This window comes from Electrophorus electricus, chromosome 18, assembly GCF_041902795.1.
Source record: "Electrophorus electricus isolate QZ-2024a chromosome 18, ASM4190279v1, whole genome shotgun sequence".
NCBI classification, from domain to species: domain Eukaryota; kingdom Metazoa; phylum Chordata; class Actinopteri; order Gymnotiformes; family Gymnotidae; genus Electrophorus; species Electrophorus electricus.
In genome coordinates, this window is record NC_137514.1 from 12,360,067 (window position 1) to 12,385,269 (window position 25,203).

Below are 25,203 nucleotides of genomic sequence, written 5' to 3' on the forward strand. Positions count from 1 at the left end.
TTACAGTGCAAATTATTGTGTTTTTCTGATGGCAACAGACTGGAAAACTGCTTTACTTTGAAGGGAGAAATAAATCTAGGTTACATACACCATCAACCATAGACCCAAATAGCCATAATCATGAACACAATGGCATATTTCTAAACCAAGGTCATTTATTAAATATTCACACCAATCATTTAGGAGACAAACACAGGAGCAGAGGGTTTATCACTTAGCCACCTCTTCCAGCTTGGGTTCTGTTGAGGGGAAAAAAAGAGGATGAGGTAACACAGAAAACCCAGCAGATTAAAAGTAAAGTGAAACCCACTGAAGACAGCGACCACTGCGTTAAAGTTACATTATTATGATGTACATTCTGATCAGGAAATAAGAAGTTAACTTTCTTCCCACATATTTTCAAATTCTTTTGTATGTCAAATGTCTCTCCAGGTTTACAGAGATCAACCCATTTCTTTTAGGATAACTGGGCATAAATTTGGCTCTTTTGCTTATCAAAGCAAGATTAAAGTGTTGGCCTTTGTACCATCATCAAGTTATTGCAAATAATGAGAGTAAATAATGTTCATTATGAAATACACCGGTTATGTAGCACTGTGTTCAACACATGATCTTAAATTCTTGTTCACTGCTTACCTGGCCCCACTTTGGACCATGAACTGGATTGTGTTCATTTTATATGTCAATAAGGTGAAACAGCCTTTGAGAACAGAGTTAGTGTTTGTGCTTGCGCTTAATATAAATGTTGTTTTTATTGGGCAAAAAACCAGAGCCCTCTCATAAGATAATGGACACAAGCCTATTTATTGACACAGTCTAACCTATTCCTTTAGACTGTAATACTACTGTACTGTCAAACTGAAAATTGATTACTGACCTGGGAATTTGAAGTCAGGGAACTTTGTAAGGTCTCCATCTCCGTATAACCTTTGTAGTTTTGCAACCTCTTCTGTCAGGTTCTTCTGGTAATTGGGGCCAGCATCAACAACTCCACCTGTGCTCCTTAATATAGGATAAAAGAAAATGCACTGAGGAATCTACTTTAAAAAATTAAGAAACATCATTTTTCATAAACCATGGAGCATAAACTACTGTTCCACTGAGGCAAAAAGTGCCTGAAACAGTAATCATAAGTGAATTGCTTTGCACCAATATTCGTGTGCCTCGGTTGTTTTTACTAACTTGCTCTTGGTGTTGTATTCGCGGATCTTGTCCAGAAACAGTTTCTGTACAGGGTCCAATTCTTTTGCTCGGTTAAACAGCACAGCTGAGATGCCGATATTCCTGCGCAGTGTCACCGTCACTGCTGAGCGGAACAGTGAAGACAGCTGGAAGAGCCGACGGAGCGCCATTCTGACATGAAATAAAGTCAAACGCATTATTTACCGTAAAAAGTAGCAAATTGGATAGACTGTTAATTTTTAAGCTCCCCCTGATAACAATATCAACTGCTAATAAAGCTAACGTTAGCATCGTGGTGGGGCACACCGCATAATTTAACCGTAATTTACTGCCAAGATAGATAACCTAGCTAACCAACAAGCTACCGCCAACACATTTTTTTTCCGCCGCTGTGTCCCATCCCATTAACATAGCAATGATTTACGTATCCTACATTTATTCAGACCTGTCAAGGACTTATTTTAACAGGTTATATGAAATGAATTTAGCAATCTCTAGGAACAAAACATGACGGCTAACTAGCTAGGCTTTCATTTTACTTCAATGGCGTAAGATAACAAATCTGAAATGCGCTGCCATAATCCGACACCAAAAACAACCACCTGCATTCCAAAGGAAACTTATACAAAAGTTAGATGTCTAGCTACAATTTCCAGGTACGAGGAACCCTGTAAAAGAAGAACAAACAGCGCAGTCACCTTGCAACTATCCCGCGTCCTCAAAGCAATCAGCGTACACAAGCAATGGCGGCCAGGCCAACCCTCGAGCATTAGGGGTAATTCTCCTTCTTCGTTTTGTTTCTTTCCGATGAGAAGGCGCAGTGCCACCACCTACCGAGCTCCAACGGAGGTAGTCTGCTCACACAGGGCTGCATATCACAATTTTCCCCCGTGGGTTTAAAAAAAAGCTCACATACAGCCGGACTAGCCGACTCATGAAATAGCCATATTCTTGTTTTTAGACGATTCTAATTACCTACGCTTTGCCTCCCCACCCACAGAAATCTATTAACCGTCAATGACTGCTGGCAACACATTTATTTGCCACTCATTTGATTTACAAACACACCCACTCATGGACCACTGTATTAACTACGCCCAAGTTAGCGATACACTTTATAGGTGTAGAGTTACAGTATTGGTACGAATGTGTGTCATCCTGTGCTCCATTTATCGCTCGCTAGTTTCTGACCACTGCACAGCTGAGATATTATTTGGATATCTACCATTCTCAACACTGCCGCGACAACGCCAAAGTTGTGCATGAACACCTCAGCAACGCGGCTGTGCCAACTCCCTCAATCACACCATTACGTAAACTGTCAATGCTGCCTTATCACACAAAAAACATCCAACCAAGAGCGGATCTGTGCTGAGAAACGTAATCAGAGGAAGAACCGACAGCTAAAAACTACTGACGACCACAAATCTCATCTCTAACTGTACACATACAAAGCGTTTCTAACAAATGTTGCCAAGTGTGTGGAGGACTAAAATATAAAATACTGCAAAAAAAAATCTTGCTACTTGCACAGGAATTGTAATTTTAGTTATTCTGGATACGTATTTTGGGAAAATAATGGTCTAATTTTTTGCTTTTCACAAGGACAAGCTTTTGTTAGACTTAGCCCATTTTAATTTAGTCACTCAGTCTATGAAATGTACTTCTTTTACAGGCAGTGCAAACATTTTGCAAAAAATTGGTCCTGCTCTTGTGTTCCTTTCCTTGTGAGTCTTATAGTGCAAGATCATAGCCTTCTGAAGAATTCAGATTTAAATATTTGATTATCTAGTCTCATTCACTATCTATTGATTATCTAGTCTCATTCAATATAAATTGCCTGCATGCCACACACACACACACACACTTTAGATATACATTATAGGCATACCAATTACTGAAACATTAGGATTCAGGGTCTAGAACACTTAAGATTGTGTAAAGAATGATGAAACACCACACAGGGAAACTATGTACATTCAAAACTTTATTATGGAATACAGTGTATAAAGCATAGTTTTCCCAGTCAAAGCAAATGTTTCATACAGTTACAGAGAGGAAGAAAAAGTCACAGAAAATGAAAATGAAGAAACCCTGCTTTCTCTGCATCTACAGTGCAGTTCTGCCCACATCCCTAAAGCCTTCCTCAGCAGATGTGATCAAATAACTGCAATTAGAGCCGCTTTAGCCTATGTAATTAACCAGCCACTGCTGAGTTTCCGCATCAGTCTTTTCATGCCTGATGAGACTGCTATAAGAGATCCTGCAATCAGCTCACTGAGAGGAAAAAATAGGGGGGAAAAAGAGGTTTTTAATTGTACACGTTCCTCCTTTTTGTTTGAAGACACTCACCAGAGCAGTGCAAACGTTTTCTATGCATGCTAGATGGGTAGTGTAGTGTTTGTCACATTCATTAGAAGAGCTAGGTGAGACTTTTGAGTGGCTTGCTTACCATGCACATCCCCCTACCCAATATACCAAATCAGATGTGCAAAGGCTAGACCTGATCCTGGATCAGACTGCATGACCATGGAAGTAGAGCATCTCTTAGCAAGCAGCCACTCATTCAAGATCAGCGCCATTATATTAATTACACCCCCCCCCCCCCAAATCAGGGGAACAGAATTGAGACTGTGCCACATGCACTGTTTCTCATTTAGTTCAGTGTTCAATTACCCTCTTTGCCATGTCTGTTCTATATTCCCCTGCTCTGCTAAGCACCCCGTATATGCATGACAAGTATCTGGCTCGCGTGGTCGCAATCTGGCATTCGGGGTGACATCCTGTAATAAGCCCGATAATTTAAAAAAAAAAAAAAGGGGAAGCAAAAGACAGAAGAGTGCCTGTAGACCGTGTAGAGCTAGGAGGGACATCACAAGCACAGCCCAAAGTGCTGCACCTGTTCCTCAACTTTGCCATAGTTACAGAAGCGAGAGGTGAGAATCCAGAGAGAGAACAAGAAAAGGAGAAAAAAAAAAAAAAAAAAAAAAAAAAAAACATTTGACGCCCCTGTGCAGCGTGAAAACCAGGAGAGGCTGAGGGCAAGAGGCATTAATTTTTTTTGCTTCTTCTTTTACGTTCGTTTTGCTTTTCTTTTACATCAGCACATGGGACCATACAAAAACACAAAGCTGGCTGGAAAGAACACGCGTACAATACACACAGTGAATGTGCCCCCCCCCTCCCAACCCCACTGTACCCACCCTCTGGGTAAACCCACGCCCCAGCCCCTGGAAATCCCATTACAAAACACATAACCACGTGATTTCAGAATGGAGACTGAAATTAAATAAAGTGGGTCATGGGAGCAACAAAATCCATCTCCGAAATGCATAGGATTAAAGCACTCTCAAACGTAAAGACATGTAATGTACACAGGCAGATTTATCCAGCCCCCAGGTACTGGAGGAACTCAGCAAAGTAAAAAAAAAAAAAAAAAAAAAAAAAAAAAAAAAAAAAAAAAAAAAAGCATTGACCTTAAATTGTGTTTACATGATAAAGCAGAAAGCCAATTAGACTACATCCGTTTTCTCGTTACCGAAATTTAAGTCACGTGTTCACAAGAAGATACTAAATGTTTAAACCCTGCTAAAATGACGATCTCTACATGAGAAAGAATCCATTCAGATAGCAGAAGAGAGTTTTCTTCATGTTTTTCATCATGCACTAAATAGGTACAGCTAATTTTCCTGCATTACGGCAACACATTAGACGCAACAAAAAATTCTTCTAATCTTTCTCCTTTTTACAGTGATTTTTCTTTTTTTTCTTGAAAAACAAACCAAAATAAAAAAATCTTAAAATAAAGAGCTCATTCAAGAGTAGATTAATCTCATCACTATAATCATATCGTCATTATGATTTTATCCTTTATAACCCGGCATAATCCAACACAGCACAGCTGTCATCGAAGCGCACAAGGGAGACGATCAGGATAGGTGACTGTAGAAGGAGGGATGAGAGGAGAAGGAGGGACAGCGGAGGGATGAGGAGAGAGGGAGGGACAGCAGTGTCTTTAAACTTTATATCCCAGTGTTTAGCAGTTGAAGTAGTGTGGGAATGGACAGTGTGGGAACACTCTGGTAAATGTCCTTAAACAGACCTTGGATTAGCTAACTCTATCCAAGTTTGGCCAATATCGAGGAAGGGAAAAGACCTAACCTTGAATCAGTGCTTAAGGGCACTTCCTCGCCACGCTAGAAAACCAAGGTCTTGCAGTAGCATTAGAGTTGCAGTAGCAATGGGTTGACCAACTCACCCCACAGCCAGTGAAAGATGCAAGTCTTTTTGATTGACAGGGGAAGCGACCAATCATCTGTGGACTATGTGAAGTAAGCTCTTCCCTACACTGTCCAGAGTGGGGTTACAGGTAGTGGGGGTTAGAGATCAGGGGTCAGGGACTCAGCCTAGGAAATGGATCCTTAGTTATGCATTTGCTCAAAAAACTTATAGGTGGGATTCTCATAGCCATTCTGCTGCATTTTAGAGAGATGGCGCTCCTCTGGAGTGATAGCAGCATCCACCTGTGGCGGGGGGTGGGGTGAAAGAGGATTGATAACATTAATTTGCAAAATAATGAAGCGATGCTTATCTAAATATATATAGTAACATTATATTATTCAACAATAGCATCAAATCAACTGTATACACGCATGCAATAAAGACATGGAAATCGAGAGCATAGAATAAAGTAAATAATCTGAACTTCAAATGACAAATTGAGAATCAGAACTCAAGAACTGCAGAACTACGTAACCCGCATTTAGTTTCACATGAAGCGGACATGGCAGACTGAAAACAGGTCTGGCAGTCACATGCGGTTGAAGAAGGCGCAGAGGCACCGAGTCATGCTGCACCCGCCCACCCGTGCTGACCTCAATCACTCCGTGATGGATGGACGTGTACTGCTTCTTTCTCAGCATCACCAGGGTAATGACAATGATGGTTGCTATGACGACACCGCCGACCATCAGGCCAATAATAGCACCCTTGTTGGAGCTGACATCTTCTGCAAAAAACACCTAGCAAGTGAGGGAGAATGAGGGAGAGGCAGAGAGCGGGAGGGAGTCGGGGAGATAGAAAAAAGTGAAGAAAAGAAAGAAAGATATTAAAATAGCAGTGGGGATAACTCTAGCACTAGCAAGAATGCTCAGGGGAAGCCATGGCAGCTGCTATCGCAATGGGCCCCTGTTGCCATGCCAACCTGACCTTGTAACGTGGTAACAAGGACGATGCTGCAAGACTCTCCTGGCACCATGTTAGATCTGATCTTGGGAGATTGTGTATGCGGGGAAGGGAGACTAGAGTCTAGAAACCATCTCAAGTGTGTGTGCGTGCACGTACGCGTGTGGGGGTGTATGTGTACGCGTGCGCACACGTCAGTGACTATATACCAGCTTCTGATGGTGCACCTCATAGCCGGCACTGCGCCTCTCCTCTGCCTCCATCCTCAGCTCAGGGACTTCCTCCGGCTTCAGCCCAGACACTAGACCCAGCGGGCGGAGGGTGGCAGGAGATGGAGCAAATGCTGTTATAGCACCATATTAAACACACTCCCCAATCCGTTATAGCACCATATTAAATACACTCCCCACTATACATCACAGACCCACCAGCAGCTTCATTAGGAACATCTTTACACCGGATTATTCATGCAACTGTCCAATCGGCCAGTCATGTGGCAGAGATGAAATGCATCAAATCATTCATAATTGGGTCAATGGCTTGAGTTAAGAATCACACCACCATGAATCCATGGACCCAACTCTCCTTGTGTCAACGGATCAGGCTGATGGTGGTATAATTGTGCGGGGGTATACTTTTCTTGGCACACACAGTGCCCCCTAATACCAATCGTGCCTTGTTTGAATGCCACAGTCTAGCTGAGCATTGCTGCTGGACATCACTTTATAATCATTTTAATACACCATATTAATATGGCATTCTTATGAAATTGACCAATTAGTGTATGTCCTACGGTTTCATTTATTTTAATCAATGCTGCCTTAAATTTGTTCTGACAGTTTTATGTGGCTTTATTACGTGTAATAAATGCACCTGGACTCGTAGGAAGGCCTCTGTCGGGGATTGGCCGAGCATCGACAGGTTCAACTACACGAAGAGTGGAAAAGACCTTACTGTCAGTGAACACGCCACATACTTATACTGTGGTGTACTTCATATTTTATGAAACTAGGTTTGAGAGACTTTTTGTGTGGGTATATACCATGGTTCTGGGTGTTGGGCTGGTTGAAGCTCTCAGGGTGGATGAAGCCCAGGCCATCCAGGCCCAGGTGCTGGGTGTCCTCGGATGGGAGCAGGTCCAGTGTGGCCGTGCTGTCAGGCAGGTCCGGCATCAGGGCGTCATTGCCATAACTCACCCTGCCGTCGCTCTGAAGCGATGCTAGCTGTGCCGACATCTCTTGCTGCTCACGCTGCAGGAGCTCTGAGTGTGAGAGAGAGAGAGAGAGAGGTGAGGGGCTTAGCTCTGGGACTGCCCCTGACCCGAGTCGTCTGCTTTTAGCCTCAGCGTTTGTAGCCGTGCATTTCCGTGGCTGACGAGCCGTGATGGAGCTGACCCAGCTCAGAGTAGAAAGCTGCACAAACATGGTGGAAAGGGAGAAAATTAGGGCCCGACGAGTTTGTGGAAGAAAGAGCTGAAATGAGCAAATTAAAAGAGCTGAGAGCAATAAAGTATCAGGGAAGCGCAGTGCAAAGCACAAAGGAGAGTGGGCAAGAGACAGAGGAGGAGATTAAAGACACAGAGATCAATGCTGGAGCTCTAATTAAAGCTGCGATTAATGAAAGAGTGGCACCAGAGTGCAAAAGAGTATAAACCATGGGGAGAGAGAGAAATAGACTATGACTGATTCAGGGACTCACAGATGGTCAAATGACGCATAGAACACAACACAACACACACACACGGTGGGGGTGGACAAAACAAGAAGAAGCAACAGATACAAGTCGTCATACTGTAATATGACACGATATGTAGTAACCTACATGAAATCAAGATGCAAGTGGTTATAGGTCATTAAATGTTTTTATGTGTAAGCTGTTGTGTGTGTGTGTGAGAGAGAGAGACACTCACCCACTTGATCCTGGATATCTTCCAATACACCGGGCACCTTGTAGAGAAGCCCCAGAGACTGGTTCATCCTCTCCTCAATCACACGCAGGTGGGTCAGCACCTGAAGGTGAAGCCAGAGGGCTTGAAGCATGAGGCTCTAATCCCTTTATCCTTTCAGCTGACTACAAAATGACTGAGGTCCTGAATCAATACAGGCCTTTCTGACTTCAAAAATCAAATGAGAAGTCAAATGTTATGAAATAAACCCCCCCCCCCCCAAGGCTAATCTTACAAGCTCAAATCATAAAATCACAAAAAGGCTTCAAAACAATCTGGATTCAGTCCCACAATATGGCAGGTGAGCACCCGACAGTCTGCCAGGTCATCCCATTCCCAAAGGCTGGAACAGGAGCGGCCCTGGCTGGCTACCTGGGGACGGATCTGGGCTGCCTTCTTGGGGTCCACCACGCGGACATGCTCAAAGTGTTTCAGGGTGTGCTGTCTGTCCTTCTGCTCCGCACGCACGTACTTCTTCAACAGGATGAACACGTGATGTGGCTAGAGGGAGAGAGAGAGAGAGAGAGAGAGAGAGAGAAAGAGTGGTTATTCTTCTTGGAATAGGACGCAGACCAAATGGTCAGCCATTATTCGTCATCCTGTTGCTGCCTTAGGTGCGAGTGTCGAGAGTTGGCAGCAGTCATATAGGCAGCCATATGGCATGCTTTCATGCTGTTAACGTGTATTAATATGTTAATGCGAATGTGCTGCCAGTAGCTTCGTATGTTTGATTATTTGAAAGGAATATGTGCTTTCCAACTCTTCTGAGGAGGCTAAATGTTCTAGTAATGGCTACACAAACATTCGAGAGCATAGAGACTGGACTGGAGACTGGAGTTTATGGCCAAAAGAAAAGCATCAACCTCTTAAAGGAGTTCTTAAGGAAAAACACACACACCTTAAGGGTGTTCGTGTGTTTTAGCAGTATGGTGGCGAGTCCTTTGGTTACTAGTACATACCTATATCCACACAATGGAATGCATTAAAAGCTAATGATATTTACTGCTTCGGTAGCAGCACTTATGAAATTCACAGGCATTTTTTTTAAAACCAAGATTTTACAGTAGGAATAATTACATTTTCCTGTCAATTACATTTATGGCCTAATATTGTTAAATATAAGAAAATGAGGCCTCAGTAGTAGCAGGTCTAGAATAAGCATCTCCTCTTTGAATAATCAAATTCTCTTCTCTCCTTCTCTGCTCCCCTTTGTGTGTCTGCATACAGTCTTAACTGGAACAGGCAAGAAAATGAAAAACGAAGATTGGATTGAGTATGAGGCTAAAGGAAAGAGAGGCGGGGGGGGGGTACTGGAAGGGGAGATAAGTGTCAGGAAAGCAGTGGAGCAGAAAACGGGTGAATACGCAGAGGGAGAGGAGGAGGGATGGAGAGGCACAGATGGTGAAGGGTTATGACTGGAAGTCAGAGCTGTGTGAAAAGGTCTGGGTGTGTCTATGTGTGGAATGGTTTTTGCTTGTGCTCTCCTCTGTACATTATCTGGTTGGCCTCAATACTCGGAGCAAGAAAGGCAGCAACAGCCAAGCTAAGACGTTTAGTATATCTGTGGAGGTTTTAAATACTGGATTTGTGTGTGTGTGTGTGTGTGTGTGTGTGTGTGTGTGTGTATATATATATATATATATATATATATACCCGTGGCTGGTCAGCCTGCAGGGCTGTTAGAAAGTTCTCGAGTGCTAGGCGGCGGCGGTCATTGAGCAGGGCCTCAACACGGGCCATGTGGGTCTCTACCAGCTGCTGTCTCTCGCTTGCAGCCTCCTGCTCCAGTGCTTCCACTTTCTCCTGGAAGTGCTGCTCAGGGAGTTGGGGAGGAGAGAGAACAGTTGGGTACAGAACAGAAGAGACTTTTATTGAGGCATTCCTTTCTGCAACGATCCTCCTTCCAACTTCTCGAAGAAGAAACCAGAGGAGCGGAGGAGAGGAACATCAAATCTGAAATTTGAGCCCAACCTTAATAAAACCCCAAAGGCTGAATTTCAGGATGGTGTGTGCGTTATGCCTTCAGGGGAAATTTCCAGGTGCTGAAACCTCAGCTGGGCGGCGCTCACCTGTATGACTGCCTTTTTGTCAGCGCGGGGCAGACTCTTAGACTGCCTCTCTGCTTCCTCCCACTCTCTCATCACCTGCACAGTGGAGAAAGCCCACGATGAGGACACCACGTCATGCTTGCATTCTGGCTTGTTCACAACTTGGCTACCTGCAAGTCCCGAACTCTTATTACGTGTTCTCCCTCTGTCATGCAGGTAACACCACCAAGCTGGGAAGGCTGAAGCTCTGAGGCATGTTAGGCTTGCAGTGTCATATTCCGATCTGCTAGCCAGACCTTATAAGCGTCTCAACCTGCCTGGACTGCCAGTAACTTCTTACATGAGGACGAGATCAGCCGAATGAATGGCTGAGTCACTGCACAAAATGGGGATGACCATTTTGTCTTCCAGGTGGAATCCAATTACAGTGCGTGTCATCAGCCATCAGCACTGTACTTCTTGGTCTGTCTGTACCGTGTACAGTGTGCATTTGGGTGTCCTGCTTCGTCAGTCCTCTGCCCAGCAACACTGGCCTCCCCTTAACTGGCCATCTCAGCCTGCCGAACACCCTTACCTGAGACATCCTCTCGTGGTGCTTTGCTTCTAGACTCTCCTTGGCCTTCTGGAAGTGCGCATGCTCATTCTCGTCGGCTGGGGTCTCCAGATAGCGGTCGACGGCGTCCGAGGAGATGGGTGAAGTGGTGGGTACTGCAGGCAGAGAGATGTGGTGGTAGGATAGTGTTTAAAAGCAACAGGCAATGAGCTGAGCTGAGTGGAGTAGAGGGAGCAGAGCCAACACCCCCCCCAACTAACACACACACACACACACACACACACACACACACACACACACACACACACGATTAGTCTGGGCAAGAGCAAGACACAGCGCATGTCCAACTGCAGTGTTAGTCATTCAGAGAGTAGACTGGCTAGAGAAATATCTGTAAAATTAAGTCTGAAAACGGGGCCAAAGTAATCAGAGATGTAAACAATTTCAAATTGAATTCATCAAGCATGGGAATCAATCTAAATCAGCAACATTTTGTTAGTGTCAGTCACAGTACAACAAATTCCTTATGGGAAGGGAATTGGGGATGCTTTTTCATCTTTGCACCATAAATAATGTAACTGCTAAATTACTTCTGACATGTGAGTGGACTCCGCAGTCTCATATAGTCATATCGTTTAACTGAAGGTTTTGGATCTTTCAGTGAATAAACAAATGAATGGACATATGAGTTTAATCAAATGACTTAATTCAAAAGCACACTGGTCCCAGGGATACATACCAGCTGGTTTTGCTTCCAATGTGAAGAATGTTAAGAACTCATGAATTATAGCACTGGAAGCGGAATTTATTTTGACATCATGGACAAAAGCTTTCATTTTCAACACTGCGCAAAAATATACTGCATGTCCTACAGTTTAAAAAAAAAAAATCTTGCATTTGGCGAGAATGAAATTCCTAAAGTTGTCAGTACTGGTCTGTAATTAAATTAGTCCAATAACCTATACTCTTAGGTACAAAATTTGAAACCTGATCCCATTTCAACAGGAAGAGGGAAATTTTTAGAAGCACTTTCCAGTAAGCATTTTGAAACTGAGCCTTGTTGGTAGTTCTTGAAGGACTGTGATGAGGGGAATGGTTGTGTGACCAGGGCTTACAGAGCAGAAAAGAAAGGGGAGAAAGAGAAAAACAAAACAGGAGGAAGTTCCAAAAGTCAATCATGAGCACTCTCATGAGTTTAAAAGGTCAGAGGGTCATTCAGGGCATGATGAGCAAGCAGTCAGGACTGCAGAGTCACTGCAGCACAAAGGCAAGCGTGTGATCACTCACACACACACATACGCTTGCACGCACATATGTATGCATGCACACGCACACGTGCGTACATGGTGAACGTTAGTCAGTGGAAGAACACCAGATGGAAGGGAGCAGCTGAGCCAAGCTTTGTTGTCATGTATAAACCAAGCTGTGGCTTTCCTAGTGAGAAACATATAGAGAGTAAGACGCTAACGTGCTAATGCGTCTTCTCAGATGCTCGCGCACGCTGCGGGAGGCTGTTCGTGAGGGTGTTTGAGCGGGCGCGGCGGGGGGTGAACTCGTGTGAGAGAGAGCTCATACACCAGGACAGAGAGTGACCGCAGCCACGGTTGACGACGATGACGGAGAGTGGGACCACACATGCGACTTACACACACTGCCGCAGACGGACAGGCAGTACTCCTCCGAATCAAAGTTATTGCGGTTGCCTCCACAGCCACCGTAGATGAAGGGCGCACAGCGGCCCTCTTCCCTCACAAAGTACCAGCGGGGCAGCATGGCCCGGCATGGGCCCGTCTCTGCACTCGCCCCGCACACGTCTGAGAGGGGGCACGCACGCATCAACATGCAGCCACGCACACGCCCATGCGTGCGCCCGCGCACACACACCCACACACACACACACACAAATTCATGCATGCAAGCACACATCCATGTACGTACGCACACAAGCATGCGCACGCACACACACACAAAATGAAAATGTGGCTCTTAATGGGTCACTGTATTTAACACAACCATACTCTTGCATTTTTGATGATCTATGAAGTGACATGTTGAAATAATGAACATACATAAACATGCTCACTGTTCTTCTGACACACACACACACACACACACACACACACACACACACACACACACTCTCTTACCTCTGACTACTTCCTCCACAGATTCTGTGGTTGTGGTCGTGGTGGTAGTCATAGCAATGCTGGTGGTCTGCTCATTGTCACCACGCTCATCAATCATCTCATCATCTTCTTCCTCCTCCTCCTCTTCTTCCTCCTCCTCTTCTTCTTCTTCCCCATCTCCATCCTGGTCATTATCCAGAGTCTCCTCTTCATCTTCAAGGTCTTCATCATCCTCTGCTGCTGTAGGCTCCACCTCTGTCTGCTTCACTGGCTCCGCCTCCCGAGCCATACTATACATACGGTTAAGAACACAGGAAAAAAAACCCAAACAAATTTATGGTTCAGTTATGTTTTCACACATCAATATGCCTGAGTGGTTGTTAGTTTGTGGATATACAGTCCAGTGGGTAATAGCATCATGCGTGTGCACACACACACACACACACACACACACAGGAGTACATAGGTTCTACAGTCTTCTTTAGAACCATTGCTATGATGAGACTGGTTCTTAAGCAGATTGGATTTGTGGATCTAAACAAGCACAAACCCATGTGCAGAAAGAGCTGTGTTGCTATCCAAATGCAGCCTAAACTGGAAGGGGAATAAAAACAAGGCTCATGTTTATCAAGTATCTGCATTGATCTGCCAGACCATTATTAATCTATTCTTTAAGATATGAAAAGAAGACACTGGTTGAGATCAGCTTTCTGGCTTAAGGACATTTAGGGCCCTGGTTCCATGTGATTTAGATTTTCTTTCAGGTTTTAGGGAAAAGACACAGACATATTGGACACGTGACAGAAATTGGATGAGACTGCCACACACAGGAACAGAATTACATGTTTGGTTGGTGTGTGTGTGTGTGGGTGTGTGTGAGTATTTTATTGTAATCTCTTTGTGAACAAAATGTCCCCACAGATACTACTGATCCAAATGAGCAAAAAACATTTTGTTAAAAAACAAACAAACAAACACAAACACACACACACCACCAACAAAAAACGGCTGAAAGACTTTGGATGTGAGGTTTGGAGTAAATTTAGCTAAAGTAATATCAGGACCCATCTCAGCAGTAACACAGTCTGGTGCCAAATCTCCATATATACACACTAACCCAAAGGGTGTGTCTGTGTGGCACACCTGTTATCGGTGTAGTCGTTCTCGGCACCTCCCCACCACACATCGGAGTCGTCCTCCTCCATGTCGGCACTGTCTGTCTCTCTCTCTGCCTCCACCGGGCAGCACACAAACTCAACGCCGCGAAAACGGTCAATTGCGCAGGGCAACAGCATCCCATAATTGTGGAGGTTCATGGTGTGGTCCCCGCAAGACTGCAGAGAGAGAGAGAGAGAGAGAGAGAGAGAGATAGTAGAGTTGGAAAGACACATTCAGTAGGACTTGATTCCTTTCAAAACAATTTCAATCATCTGTTTACTAGTGGGAAAGGCCTCTATTGTGCCTACAGGGACAACGTCGGGATACGGAAGGAGACTGGCCGTGGTACGGGAATGATCTAATAAGTAGGACTGACAGGTGCATCTTAAGTCCTTGAGAGATGCTCAACAACTATCCTGGGGGACAACGTGCTGGAGAAGCGTTGTCAAAATGAAATCTCTACCAGCGAGTCTAGACATGCATTTGTCTAACCAAGACAAAGGCTGAATTTCCATACCAGCTCCAATGGCAGCAGAAGCCATTGAAACTGCTTCATGTTTGACAAGTCATGCAAACATGCCTCATGTGTAATGCCAGGTTTAATGATGTGATGCTCACGGGTCAAGGCATTATTTACAGTAGCTTGATGTGAGGTTTCTGTATAGTTCTAAATTAGTCCTGTCCAGTGTCCCCTCACCTCTTTGGCCACGGAGTGCCAGTGTAGGTGGCTCTCACACATGTCCATCCGCTCCTGGTGCAGGAACTTACACTTGTCAGGAACCAGCAGGGCATCACTCACAAACTCCCCGACTAAGGCAAAAGGTTTATCAAAAATGCATGAAACCTGCACATATGCAAATCGATGCCAAACGTAATTATACATTTTAATGTCAGACACTGTGACTAGGAAATAGGTATTGGCATAACAAATAGGTGTTATCTTGTCCCTGGAGGACCAGATCCCTGTCCCATGAACAAAATAGGTAGCAGAGAGGACGGACACACACACAAACAAACACACACACCATACCTAGGCAACGGTAGGGCACCACGATGTGTACATGACTTCGGCACGGCTTGCGACTCTTCTTGCACCAGTTCTGGATACTAACCGGCTGATTGGCCTCTACCACATTTGTGATCTGCAGCTCTGGATACACCTGCAGGAATGTTAAGTTGACCGTTCAGCCGAGCAACCCCCCCCTCCCCCCCCCGCCCCCAACACCACATGCTTTGTGCACAGTCACTCTCCCTCATCCACATCAGTCCATTCACCAAGATGCTAGGACATCTGGACCCATCTGTCCCGTGGAGCTCTCGTGGCATCTTTGACAACAACGCTCAGTCCCCTCTCCCTCACAGGTCAATGTCTCACGAATGCGCTGGACAATTTAGCACTTTTCTTATTGGCTAATTACTAAAATCCTTCAGGAGCCGAGTCACGTCAGCCAGATCTGTCCCTCCCTCTCTTCATAGCCCTTCACTTCTTCCCTCCCTTTGCTGTTTTGCACATCCACCCTCCTCTGCACCACCCCTCTCCGAATCATCTCCGGCCTGCCCTTCTCCCCACGGGTCGTGGCCTACCTCCTGGCAGTACTGGAGGATGCCCTCTTTGGTGCCGATGCAGCTCTTGGTGCCTGAGGGATCCAGCTCCCACTTGCCAGTCTGGACGTTGACGTGCATGTTGAGCTTGCCGCAGAACATCGCCACCTGCGGCTCGGCCAGCAATCCCGCAGCCTCCTCTGACGGCACCTGGGGAGACAAGCGGGAATTTGACTTGCACATTTTGTAGCTGATGGGCATAAAGTTTTTTTTTTTTTTTTTTCCATTTTAACACTGTCCAGGATATCTTATTTAGATTTGGAAGCAGAAAGTGGTTGAGGTTTTGTACACTCATGACACCATTCCTCATATAGCGGAGACAGGCATTTATTTGTGGATGAGAAGAGTATATTTTTGTTGTTAAATTTTCACCATGCTTCTCACAGGGATGCTCAAACTGTCCCTCCTTTTCTTCAGTGCTGTCACATTCACCCATTTATATTGCCTTAGAAAACTGCTGCCTTGTAATTATAAAACATCTACAACACACCCGGCACCACAAAACAGTCCTGCACATGTCAGCGGCTGGATTCATGGGAAAATAAGAGGCTGTCAGCCATTAAGAGAGTTTTACAAGACATTCCAGGATCACTCGGAGAACATGCACATAACATAATTTAGAGAAGAAACTTATAAACATTTGATAAACGTGGCATGATGGACAATAAGGTTTACTAATGGAGGCATGGCGACCCCACCCATACAGCTTTGTTAAAATGCTGTTTTACCTAAAAATTGCATCCTGTATAATTACACATGCATAGATTGCTACAATGCTTAAATTAATCTGCTGTATGGGGTGGAACAACGCTGATGTCATCAGGAAAGGAAGGGAAGACCAGCTTCTGCTGGTTGCCCCGAATAAGGCAAATTCACAAATCAGCTACGGGCATTCTGCCACTGGTCTACAGGTGGCAGCACTGATGAGCGTTTACTGTAAATGGGCCCTAGAGCTTTTTACTATCAAAGCTAGTGTGGAAAGCAACAGCAGTTAATAAAACAGAAACTCTTATTTTTCTCACCAGGTCTTTTATTTCTGTTTGATTTGTGCGATTCCTGTGCGAGAAGGTATTTTTGCGGGCGAGTGGGAGCATAGAGCAAAGGCAAAACATCACTCAAAGACGGCATTGTGTTGTGGCCGAAATAACAAAGATGGGGGGGGGGGGAAGCAAGGTAACATTTTCTGTTCTGTGATCGTGTTAGAACACTGAATGCGCCGTCAAGACGACAGCAGCTCGTTTGTGAAGAAGCGGAACACGTTATGAATAGAGTGGACTACTGGAAACATCTGATACACACTACACATATAAACACACACACACACAGTCTCAGGCAGATCAGATCACTGCTCATTTGGATTGGGATGTGAAGTCAATGTCCTTCAAGGTCACCCACACATACAAGGTGCATGAGTGCAAATCCCTTGCAGTATGTATATACACACACACACACACACACACACACACACACACACACACACACACACACACACACACACACACACACACACAGAGAGTCAGTTCTTCTCAGATCAAACAAATCCCACCCATCTGTAGCCCAACAAGGTAGGGACTAGGGACAAATTTCCACACAATCAATGAACCTGAAAGTGCTTCTTAAAGTGAACAGCCTAACGCATAAGAGAGTCCACATCAGTGATGCCATGAGATTCACGACTTCTCCTTCAAGCCTTCCCAAATGATCGAATGCATCTTCCGAGACATCGTAACAAGATACGACGCTAATCGATATGCCACTGCTGACTAGCAGTCTGACACAAGGATCGGAAAAGGGCACAAGAGCAAGTTGCCTTGTAGGTGACTGACATTTAGTATGTGCTAGACTAATCACATTTAGGTAATTAACATTCAGGGAAAGCATAAGTTCACACAGCATGAGCAGAGTGGAGTTGGACTAGAGAAAAACAACTATAGAATATAATCTCCATCTAGCAGAGGAGATGGTTACATAGTGATAACTAACTGTACAAGACAAACTTGCCACTGAAAGAGTGCCATCAGGCTATCTGAACTACTTCCGTTTTTTCTTTGATCTTAAATTTTTTTAAAAATCCCTTCACAAAAGCCTCGTTTCAAATGTTCAAGTGCACTGTGGGTGTTTAAAAAACCAAAGTTTGCAATAAACCTTTTTTTTTTTTTTTTTTTTTTTTTTAAATTAGCTCCCCACCTCTGTTCTCCAAAACTAAAAAGATTATACCCGAGGGTTCGTAAAGTTATTAGTCAGTTATTACTGGCCTCAGTCTAAGAAAAGATGGCCATAAAATTCACCCTGGCAAGTTACCTAGTCACAATTACTAACCCATAATATTCACATAGGCCTGCTGCAGCCAGCCACTGGTTGCCCTTGCTACCTCTTTTCATGCCACTCTTGCCAGTGTTGTTGGACAGGGAGGCTCTGGAGAGAATCAAATAAACCCCAGGCCAAGATCAGAGCCTGGGACACGCTTCTCCACTGATGGTGGGCACACAGAGAGTGCTTAGGCTGCTTGGATGGACACTGATAAGAAAGCAAATGGACACACTTGAGTTTATCTTTCGTAAAAGGGTTTAAAAGGCAATTTCCAGTACTCAAAATGGGCTATAGGAGAACTAACCAATAACTTCAACACGGATAAAATGTCGGTGAAGTCAAAGTGATGAATGGAGTGAAAGGATGTGGGATTACAAACCCATCATTTAGGGCTGACCTGAAGTTAATACTTCAGTATTATTTTGGGGACATGCTCCTGTTGGAAGGAATGAACAATGCAGTTACTAATGAGTAGCTTGAGCTAACCAGGTAACTTTAGCCCTTTGCTCACCCACACCCATCTTTGGGCATGACAGGAGTAAGTCAACTTCAGAATCTTCACCATTCTTCCCAATTCTCTGTGTAGACCTGTAAATAACCTTACACCATTTGTCTGGATGTTTGCTGTTCAAAACAGAGTTATTTTTTACAATCATGAAAGAAATTACCATTACCAATTTAATCCTTAACTAATGAGAAAACCTCCTTGTTAAAAGTATAATAGCAATAGATTAAACTGCAAGACTTGACGCAACCATGCCTTCAGTCTGATAAGCAAAACAGGCTCAACTAAAAACACAGTGGAATCATGCTGAGATATGATCTTCACTCTCTTCAAATACAATTTCAAATAAAGTAACAAGAGCAAGACTTCTCAGATTTTAGAAGGAAGTGAAAAACAGATCATACTGTTCCACAATGCAATTGAACTATTGACTGGTATGGGTCACCTTCTCTAGCTGACCCAAATTAACACATAGTTCATTGTGGGTGCGGCTTCCTCACAGACCAGGATGAATTTCCCACCATCTGCTGTGTTTGCACTTTCAATCACATTTGCATGCAAAAGCTTTAGCATGTAATCCGCTCTAAAGCAGCCTCTGAGACTTGGCTCACTTTTAGTTGTGAACTTGTGTTATCAGAGAGGAACATTTGTGAACCCCTCACCTAACAGACAGGGTTTCAGAGCTGTGCTGTAATATTCTTTGACTGGATATAAGAAGAGTAAGAGATTCCTGGTCATAGCAACTTGAGTTGTTCAAAAGCTGATGAGACACAGACAAAAGTCTGTCAATGATTAAAAACCCTCTATACAAAATTTAAATACTTATTTAAAAATTCAAATAAGCAGCATACATTCAATATTTTTGGGTTTATGCAGGATAACAATGTAAACTGTTTACCAAAGACAAAGAAATAACAGCTACGTAGTAAACCTCCACAGAACACAAAGCAAATGGTGGAGAGTGATAGCAGATTTGGGTGTGCCTGTCTGAGAGAGATAGAGGTGGTAATCAAAGCGCACACACAGTTAGGGGGGGAAAAAAAAACAAAACAAAATCATCTGAGCATTCCCCTTAAGCTTTCAGGCATGTGTGTAAAATAATATCCGCTATTCGTTGCTAGGACCAGATCCTCGGGGTGGGTATGCATTGCGATGATTACAGGGCAGTCTGCCTCTCGTTTTCCCTCATACTGCCTGCCAACATTCCACCCTGCACTGCACCAACTCACTGACACGCGTGCGCGCACGCACGCACGCACACACACACACACACACACACACACACACACAAACACAACCACCACGACAAAGACAGCGGAGATGTGTGCTCTTACAGATACTGGCTGTTGCCACACCAACCCCCCACTCAACTGCTCTGACGCCACTCAACAATCCATCCATTATCTCACCCCCACAATCCCATTTGGAAGAGACCCCCCCTCCACCCACCCCTTTGTGCCAATATAGGACCAGTTCAGCAGTCTCTATATAAAGGTTTTTTATGGTAAGATTACAGTCAAGAATGCTAATCTTTGTTCTAAAACAACAATCTACCAGTATGTGAATAGCCTAAAGATGTGAACAGAGTTAGATGCCATGTATTCATCAGTGGGCAAATGTTGAATGATAATTCTGAAAGGGAACTTTTAAGTTGTAGCATCACTTTGCTCCATTGGGAATAAAAATCATTGAAATGCATTGTGTTGGAGGAGAGGTAAGGACAGAGGTGGATGAGAATGACGGAACTCTGTCTCTGAATGACAGAGTCGAGCCCTTGGCCAGAGAGCCTGCAGGGAACCCACTGCGATTTCTCAGAAGTGCTACGCTGCCCGCTGCCTGACCTCCACCTTCACCATGGCAACACATAAGTCAACCTGTTTGGTGCCCTTGTTACAGAGAGACGCATATGGACTGTAACTCATTCTCTTTGTCTCTTGATGGAAGATCTGTTGCCTTCAAGCCTTCGGTGGGGGAGGGAATGATGGAAGATACACAATACCTAGTTCTGGCAAATGTAATACCACAGTGCACCTAAACGTGATCTTACCAGCTATTTCTTAGTGTTGCTGACAATTCTTATGGTGAAGCATGAGAATGTGGGGCACCAAACAGGTTTTACAACTCCTTCAGGAAAAACTACTCCCACTTCCTTTAAATTTAGGTCATCCCTCAAAACAACTCAACATATCTGTTACCTTCTCAGACATATTCTTGCCAGATCATTCTAGTTGAGAACAATCACATGCACTGTACACAGACCGTGGGGTGCACACAGCAGAGGGTGAGCCATTTGTCTTTACGTCACCCGTGGCCAGACAAACAGAGGAAGTGTTCCTTTTTATTTCAGTGAATAAGAGCGAAACAAGAAAATCATGAACAGCTTTGCATGGCCAGCAAATGTCTACCACACCACCCTGTCATAAGTGACCTAAAATTAGTCATAAAATTTTTTACTCCTACTAAATTTTATATATATATATAAATAAAATAATTATATAGCATCACTCAATTTGTGCATATACATAAATAACATTTTTTCTTCAACATTTCCGTATTTTGTCATCATATGTCTGTGCAGGGAAAAAACAGCATGAGCTCTTAGATGTACAAATATATGCTTGCCTTAGATCTTCACATGCTAGTCTAGACCTACATCTTGCATCATCAAATTCTCAGGGCACTCCACTAATCCTCTCCAAACAGCCTGAGCATGATTTGGTAATGGAAATATCACGCTTTACTGTATCAAAAGGAAAGCAGGGGGAGGTGGGGGGACAGGACCCTACGGTGACAGGAATGAGAGCAGGGTGACAGGAATATTGCACCCTGGCCCAGCTCAGACATGGTTCTCTGGGGGAGCGCTAATTATAGCCCAGGTGCTGTGCATCGATGGGTAGTCTGGGTGTTATAGCAGCCCCTGAAAAGTGCAGGTGGAGAAGGGTCCAGCCATACACAGCCGCGCCTGTGTAACGTTTGTCGTGCCCATGCACTTGAAAAATAAGCCTAAACTCACAGAGATTCTCTATGAAGATGCAGAGTATATTTCTATGAATCAAAGAATACATGTTATTTTAACTGGTTTATTCTTTGCTCTGTTCCGTGTTTGGAAAAACATTAAATGAAACAATTAAGTTGAAAGATTCTGAAACCACCATCGTTAACGTAAATATTTCTTTTTTCCCCCCCTTCAGTAAGAATCTAAAGTGAAGCCAAACCCACAGCTCATCAGGCTATTACCTGTAGTGAGATCACACCATAATGCCATGGGTACTGTTTCCCCGGTTTCCATTCAAGACAAAGCCCCATGGACCATTTGAGCTCTGTGCTACTCACACTTCCTGATTATAGTCAACTGTGAAGGTCAAAGGTCATTCGCCCCCACTAAGCAACAGTCCCGTTGCCAAGGCAGCACAACCACTGGAGAATATGTGTTAGCTATGGATCTCATAATCTACGCCCCCCCCCCCCCCCCCCGTCAACCAGCCAGCAGGAAGTTGCCCAGCTTCATCTTCTCCGTACAACAGAATTGAGTTGCATCTGCATCTGCATGCGGTAACAAATCAGCCATGCCAATACAGGCAGGACAAATCCTGGTCAGCTGGCCATCCCAATTATACAGCGATCTACTGTGCCGCTCATCTCTCCAGACACAACATCCCTCACCTGCTGACAGACCGTGCTGTAGCCAAACAAAGACCCGTATTCAGTGCTGGGCTTTTCATGGTGATCAGCTCTGAATGCTTTCCATTCCACTGCAGGAAACATGACCTTTCAAGAGCTGTGGCTCAAAATGAAAAGGCTGTGGTACAAGGCTAATTGAAAAGAACACACAAGAAGGCACATCGGTCAGAACAAAGAACTTGTCCATGATGATAAATAAGTGTAGGACTTTCGGAATAAAGATTTAGGTTTCTCCTCAAAGTTCAGTATAAAATTCATTGGATGTACAAACTTTTCTTCGTCATTTGAAGTTTCTATATAAACAGGCAGAATCAAGTAATAAAAGCAGTAATGACTGGTATTTAGGCAGTGGGTTTAGACCAGAAATTATTAATTTAATTGAGGCAAATTTTTTTAATAAAATCTAGATGTCTAAAGGTTGGCAAATTTGACTGAAGGGTAATTGGTATAGCCTAAATACTATCAAAATGTGTGTACCAGGATTGTCATAATTAACATGACACTACACCTGGAAAAAGCATAGTAAAAAGTAGTAAAAATACATGAAAACTACATTATTGGAACAGAGGATTTTCATTAGCCATAATTCTGAATTCCAAGGCCATACACAAAGAAACTGGTTAAAATAATGGTGGAGAGCCGTCAATCTAGTGAGGTGGCTAGTGCTGTAGTCACCTCGTGAACGTCTCGTCATACTCATAAAAGGAACACAATCATGCTCCTTTATTTTGAAAGGTCTGTGCACCCTATGAGGAACACCTAGCAGGTAAACCTCAGTGCAACCATTATTTAAGTCACCCAATTATTGACTTTAATTAAGGTGTCACTGGAATTAAAGATAATTAGCATGGGATGACAATTATACTGCTATTCCAAATTCATTTTGATATAGCTGTTCCACTAACATAGCCCACATACGTCGTACTAAAGTTGTCACCTGAGCTTATTGCTTATTACTTGGGAAGTTATTTCACACAAGATGAAATCTGAGATATTGCGCTCGACAAAGACATACGTTGTTACAATCCAGGCAAGCCTTGAGACGTCTTCATCACATGAATCTAGCTGTTATAAAGCTAAACGTACGTTTCTGATCAGTTTATTTCTAAGGTCATAGACACGTACATTTGTATTAGATATAAGGACCGCAAATTCCCTCAGTCAACTCGCGAGTTTTCTATGGCCTATAGGTTATGTAGCCTCGTGGAGAGCAGACGGTTACCTTGAAAATACCACACTGACGGTGGAATTCGTGATAACGTGGTCAATCTAAAATGTAGTTCAGGACAAGATATGACTTGCAGTAACAAAAACGAAGGCTTGGTATTTTGAGAGAACAGCCTTAAGGTTGAGAGACTACTATGTGAAGTTCTGCCGTAGACCGCATAACAATGCCAGTTGCTTGTTACGTTCAAGAAAAGCTTGTATTTACTTGTTCAGACAACTACTATATAAAAAATGTTGTTTCAGGCAGACTCCCACTGACTTTACTGGCATAGTTACTGCAGTTAACCGCCGCCATCTTGCTTCTGTCTGGATACATCCAACCATCCCTACCCACGACATGTAGGTAACATGTTGACGGAGAAATATTCATTAAAAAAGCAGAGCTTGGCAAACAGAGGTGGTCATGTTCCTTGCTAATTACTACACAGGCCTTCCATCTGTACAGTCAAACAAACCGTTACATTAACGTAAAGAAAAAAAATGAAACATAAAAATAACATTTCTTCACACCCACTTCTGAACAGCACCGCTAAATTTAACCAGGACTACAACTGCGCAATTTTTAGACAACGGTCTAGATTTCTACAAACCTACACTGACACCAACATAAACTTATTTTTTAAACGAACCGATGGAACAAGTACATATGTAGCCTCGCGGATGGTTATATTCTCTCATACGTTTCGCGGTCAGTAATTTAAACGTAAGCTGTGGGTATTACTGTATCTTGTCCCCGCAAAAATAATTTGGCCCGTATGTGAAGACGACCTCTATACAAAAACGTTTTCTTTGTTGTTGTTAAACGTTTATTGCAGGCTACGTAGAGAAGTGTGAGACACAATGGCATAATGTGATCTATTATCAGCATATATAAAAAGGATATAGGCCCATTTAACGATAAACAACGAACCCCTTTCGGAAATATAGCTAAACAACTTAAATATACACTGGTCAGGTAAATAAAATAACCGGTTCAGTCTGATTTCAATAACACGAACCAGCACAAAATCTTGTCTACCGAAATTTAGGATTTATAACGTGATGTATTATTATTATTAAGCGTTATAACTGCGTTTCTAAATATTCGTGCTAGCGTAGCTGTTACCATTTATCCCCGAGGTAGCCTCAAGGTGAGATTTTGTTAGCCCTTAAAAAAACATAACCGTTCTTTCTGGCTTATAAAGCACATAACCGATACAAATAGCCAAAATGTGCCCTCGATGAGGGGAAATGTGTTTAAAGAAATATTTTTGTGTATTTTGTTTTACAGTGCTTTAAATACATGCCATCATAGTATTGACGAGTCAGGCAGGTTGAAATATACAGCGGTATATCGCTGCGGAGTCCCGCTGCTCACCCTTGTCGTATCTACAACACAACGCAACATTTCTGTATTTCATCCTTACCTCAACCGCCAGTGCCGAGGTCGCAACCAGCAACAGCAAGAAAACCCCGCGGTCCCCCATTCCGAATGATCTTTTACAACGCTCCCAGTATTCTGTATGCTACCGAGTTTCTATGTCGGCTACAATACGACGTCGACGTATCCGTTCGTGTCGGTCCTGTGAAAAGTGTGATGACTGTGAGGCTGTACAGCTGCTCGAACGCGCGTCACCTGACCGGACAGACAGAATGCAATCAAAGGAGGCTGGGAAAAGGAATGACTCAAATGTGTGTAGTTC

The 25,203-nt window shown here is 43.7% G+C and overlaps 2 protein-coding genes across 4 annotated transcripts; both read right to left on the reverse strand.

Annotated features, from left to right (window-relative positions):
• Positions 1 to 135: 135 nt before the first annotated feature.
• On the reverse strand, positions 136 to 2,039 carry atp5pf (ATP synthase peripheral stalk subunit F6). The gene is made up of 4 exons (XM_027005628.3): positions 1,881 to 2,039; positions 1,183 to 1,353; positions 878 to 1,002; positions 136 to 239 (listed from the first exon to the last, which is right to left on the reverse strand). Exons 2-4 carry the CDS (start codon positions 1,350 to 1,352, stop codon positions 211 to 213), a joined length of 324 nt encoding a protein of 107 aa, XP_026861429.1. The 5' UTR covers position 1,353; positions 1,881 to 2,039; the 3' UTR covers positions 136 to 210.
• A 1,110-nt stretch (positions 2,040 to 3,149) lies between these two features.
• On the reverse strand, positions 3,150 to 25,158 carry appa (amyloid beta (A4) precursor protein a). Of its 3 annotated transcripts, none has more exons than XM_027005591.3 (17): positions 24,928 to 25,158; positions 15,781 to 15,948; positions 15,227 to 15,356; positions 14,894 to 15,006; positions 14,182 to 14,372; positions 13,060 to 13,328; positions 12,559 to 12,726; positions 10,934 to 11,067; positions 10,381 to 10,455; positions 9,965 to 10,123; positions 8,684 to 8,812; positions 8,276 to 8,375; positions 7,409 to 7,627; positions 7,240 to 7,293; positions 6,594 to 6,667; positions 6,057 to 6,203; positions 3,150 to 5,705 (listed from the first exon to the last, which is right to left on the reverse strand). In XM_027005591.3, the coding sequence occupies exons 1-17, from the start codon at positions 24,985 to 24,987 to the stop codon at positions 5,604 to 5,606; spliced, it is 2,292 nt and encodes a 763-aa protein (XP_026861392.2). In that variant the 5' UTR covers positions 24,988 to 25,158; the 3' UTR covers positions 3,150 to 5,603. The 3 variants fall into 3 exon arrangements, with proteins under 3 accessions (XP_026861392.2, XP_026861391.2, XP_026861393.2); XM_027005590.3 differs by having other exon boundaries at positions 6,576 to 6,667; positions 24,928 to 25,156; XM_027005592.3 differs by lacking the exon at positions 12,559 to 12,726 and having other exon boundaries at positions 6,576 to 6,667; positions 24,928 to 25,156.
• Between the last annotated feature and the right edge of the window lie 45 nt (positions 25,159 to 25,203).

Bases quoted from the DNA above. Each gene is read 5' to 3' on its own strand.
- appa (XM_027005590.3), bottom strand. From the start codon at position 24,987: ATGGGGGACCGCGGGGTTTTCTTGCTGTTGCTGGTTGCGACCTCGGCA. The intron at 12,727-13,059 runs GTAAGAGAGTGT...GCCCCCTCTCAG, and splicing joins TGTGGAGGAAGTAGTCAGAG to ACGTGTGCGGGGCGAGTGCA. The intron at 11,068-12,558 runs GTAAGTCGCATG...CTCTGCCTGCAG, and splicing joins GTCCGTCTGCGGCAGTGTGT to TACCCACCACTTCACCCATC.
- atp5pf (XM_027005628.3), bottom strand. From the start codon at position 1,352: ATGGCGCTCCGTCGGCTCTTCCAGCTGTCTTCACTGTTCCGCTCAGCA. The intron at 1,003-1,182 runs GTTAGTAAAAAC...TCCTATATTAAG, and splicing joins GAATACAACACCAAGAGCAA to GAGCACAGGTGGAGTTGTTG. The intron at 240-877 runs GTCAGTAATCAA...TCCCCTCAACAG, and splicing joins CCCTGACTTCAAATTCCCAG to AACCCAAGCTGGAAGAGGTG.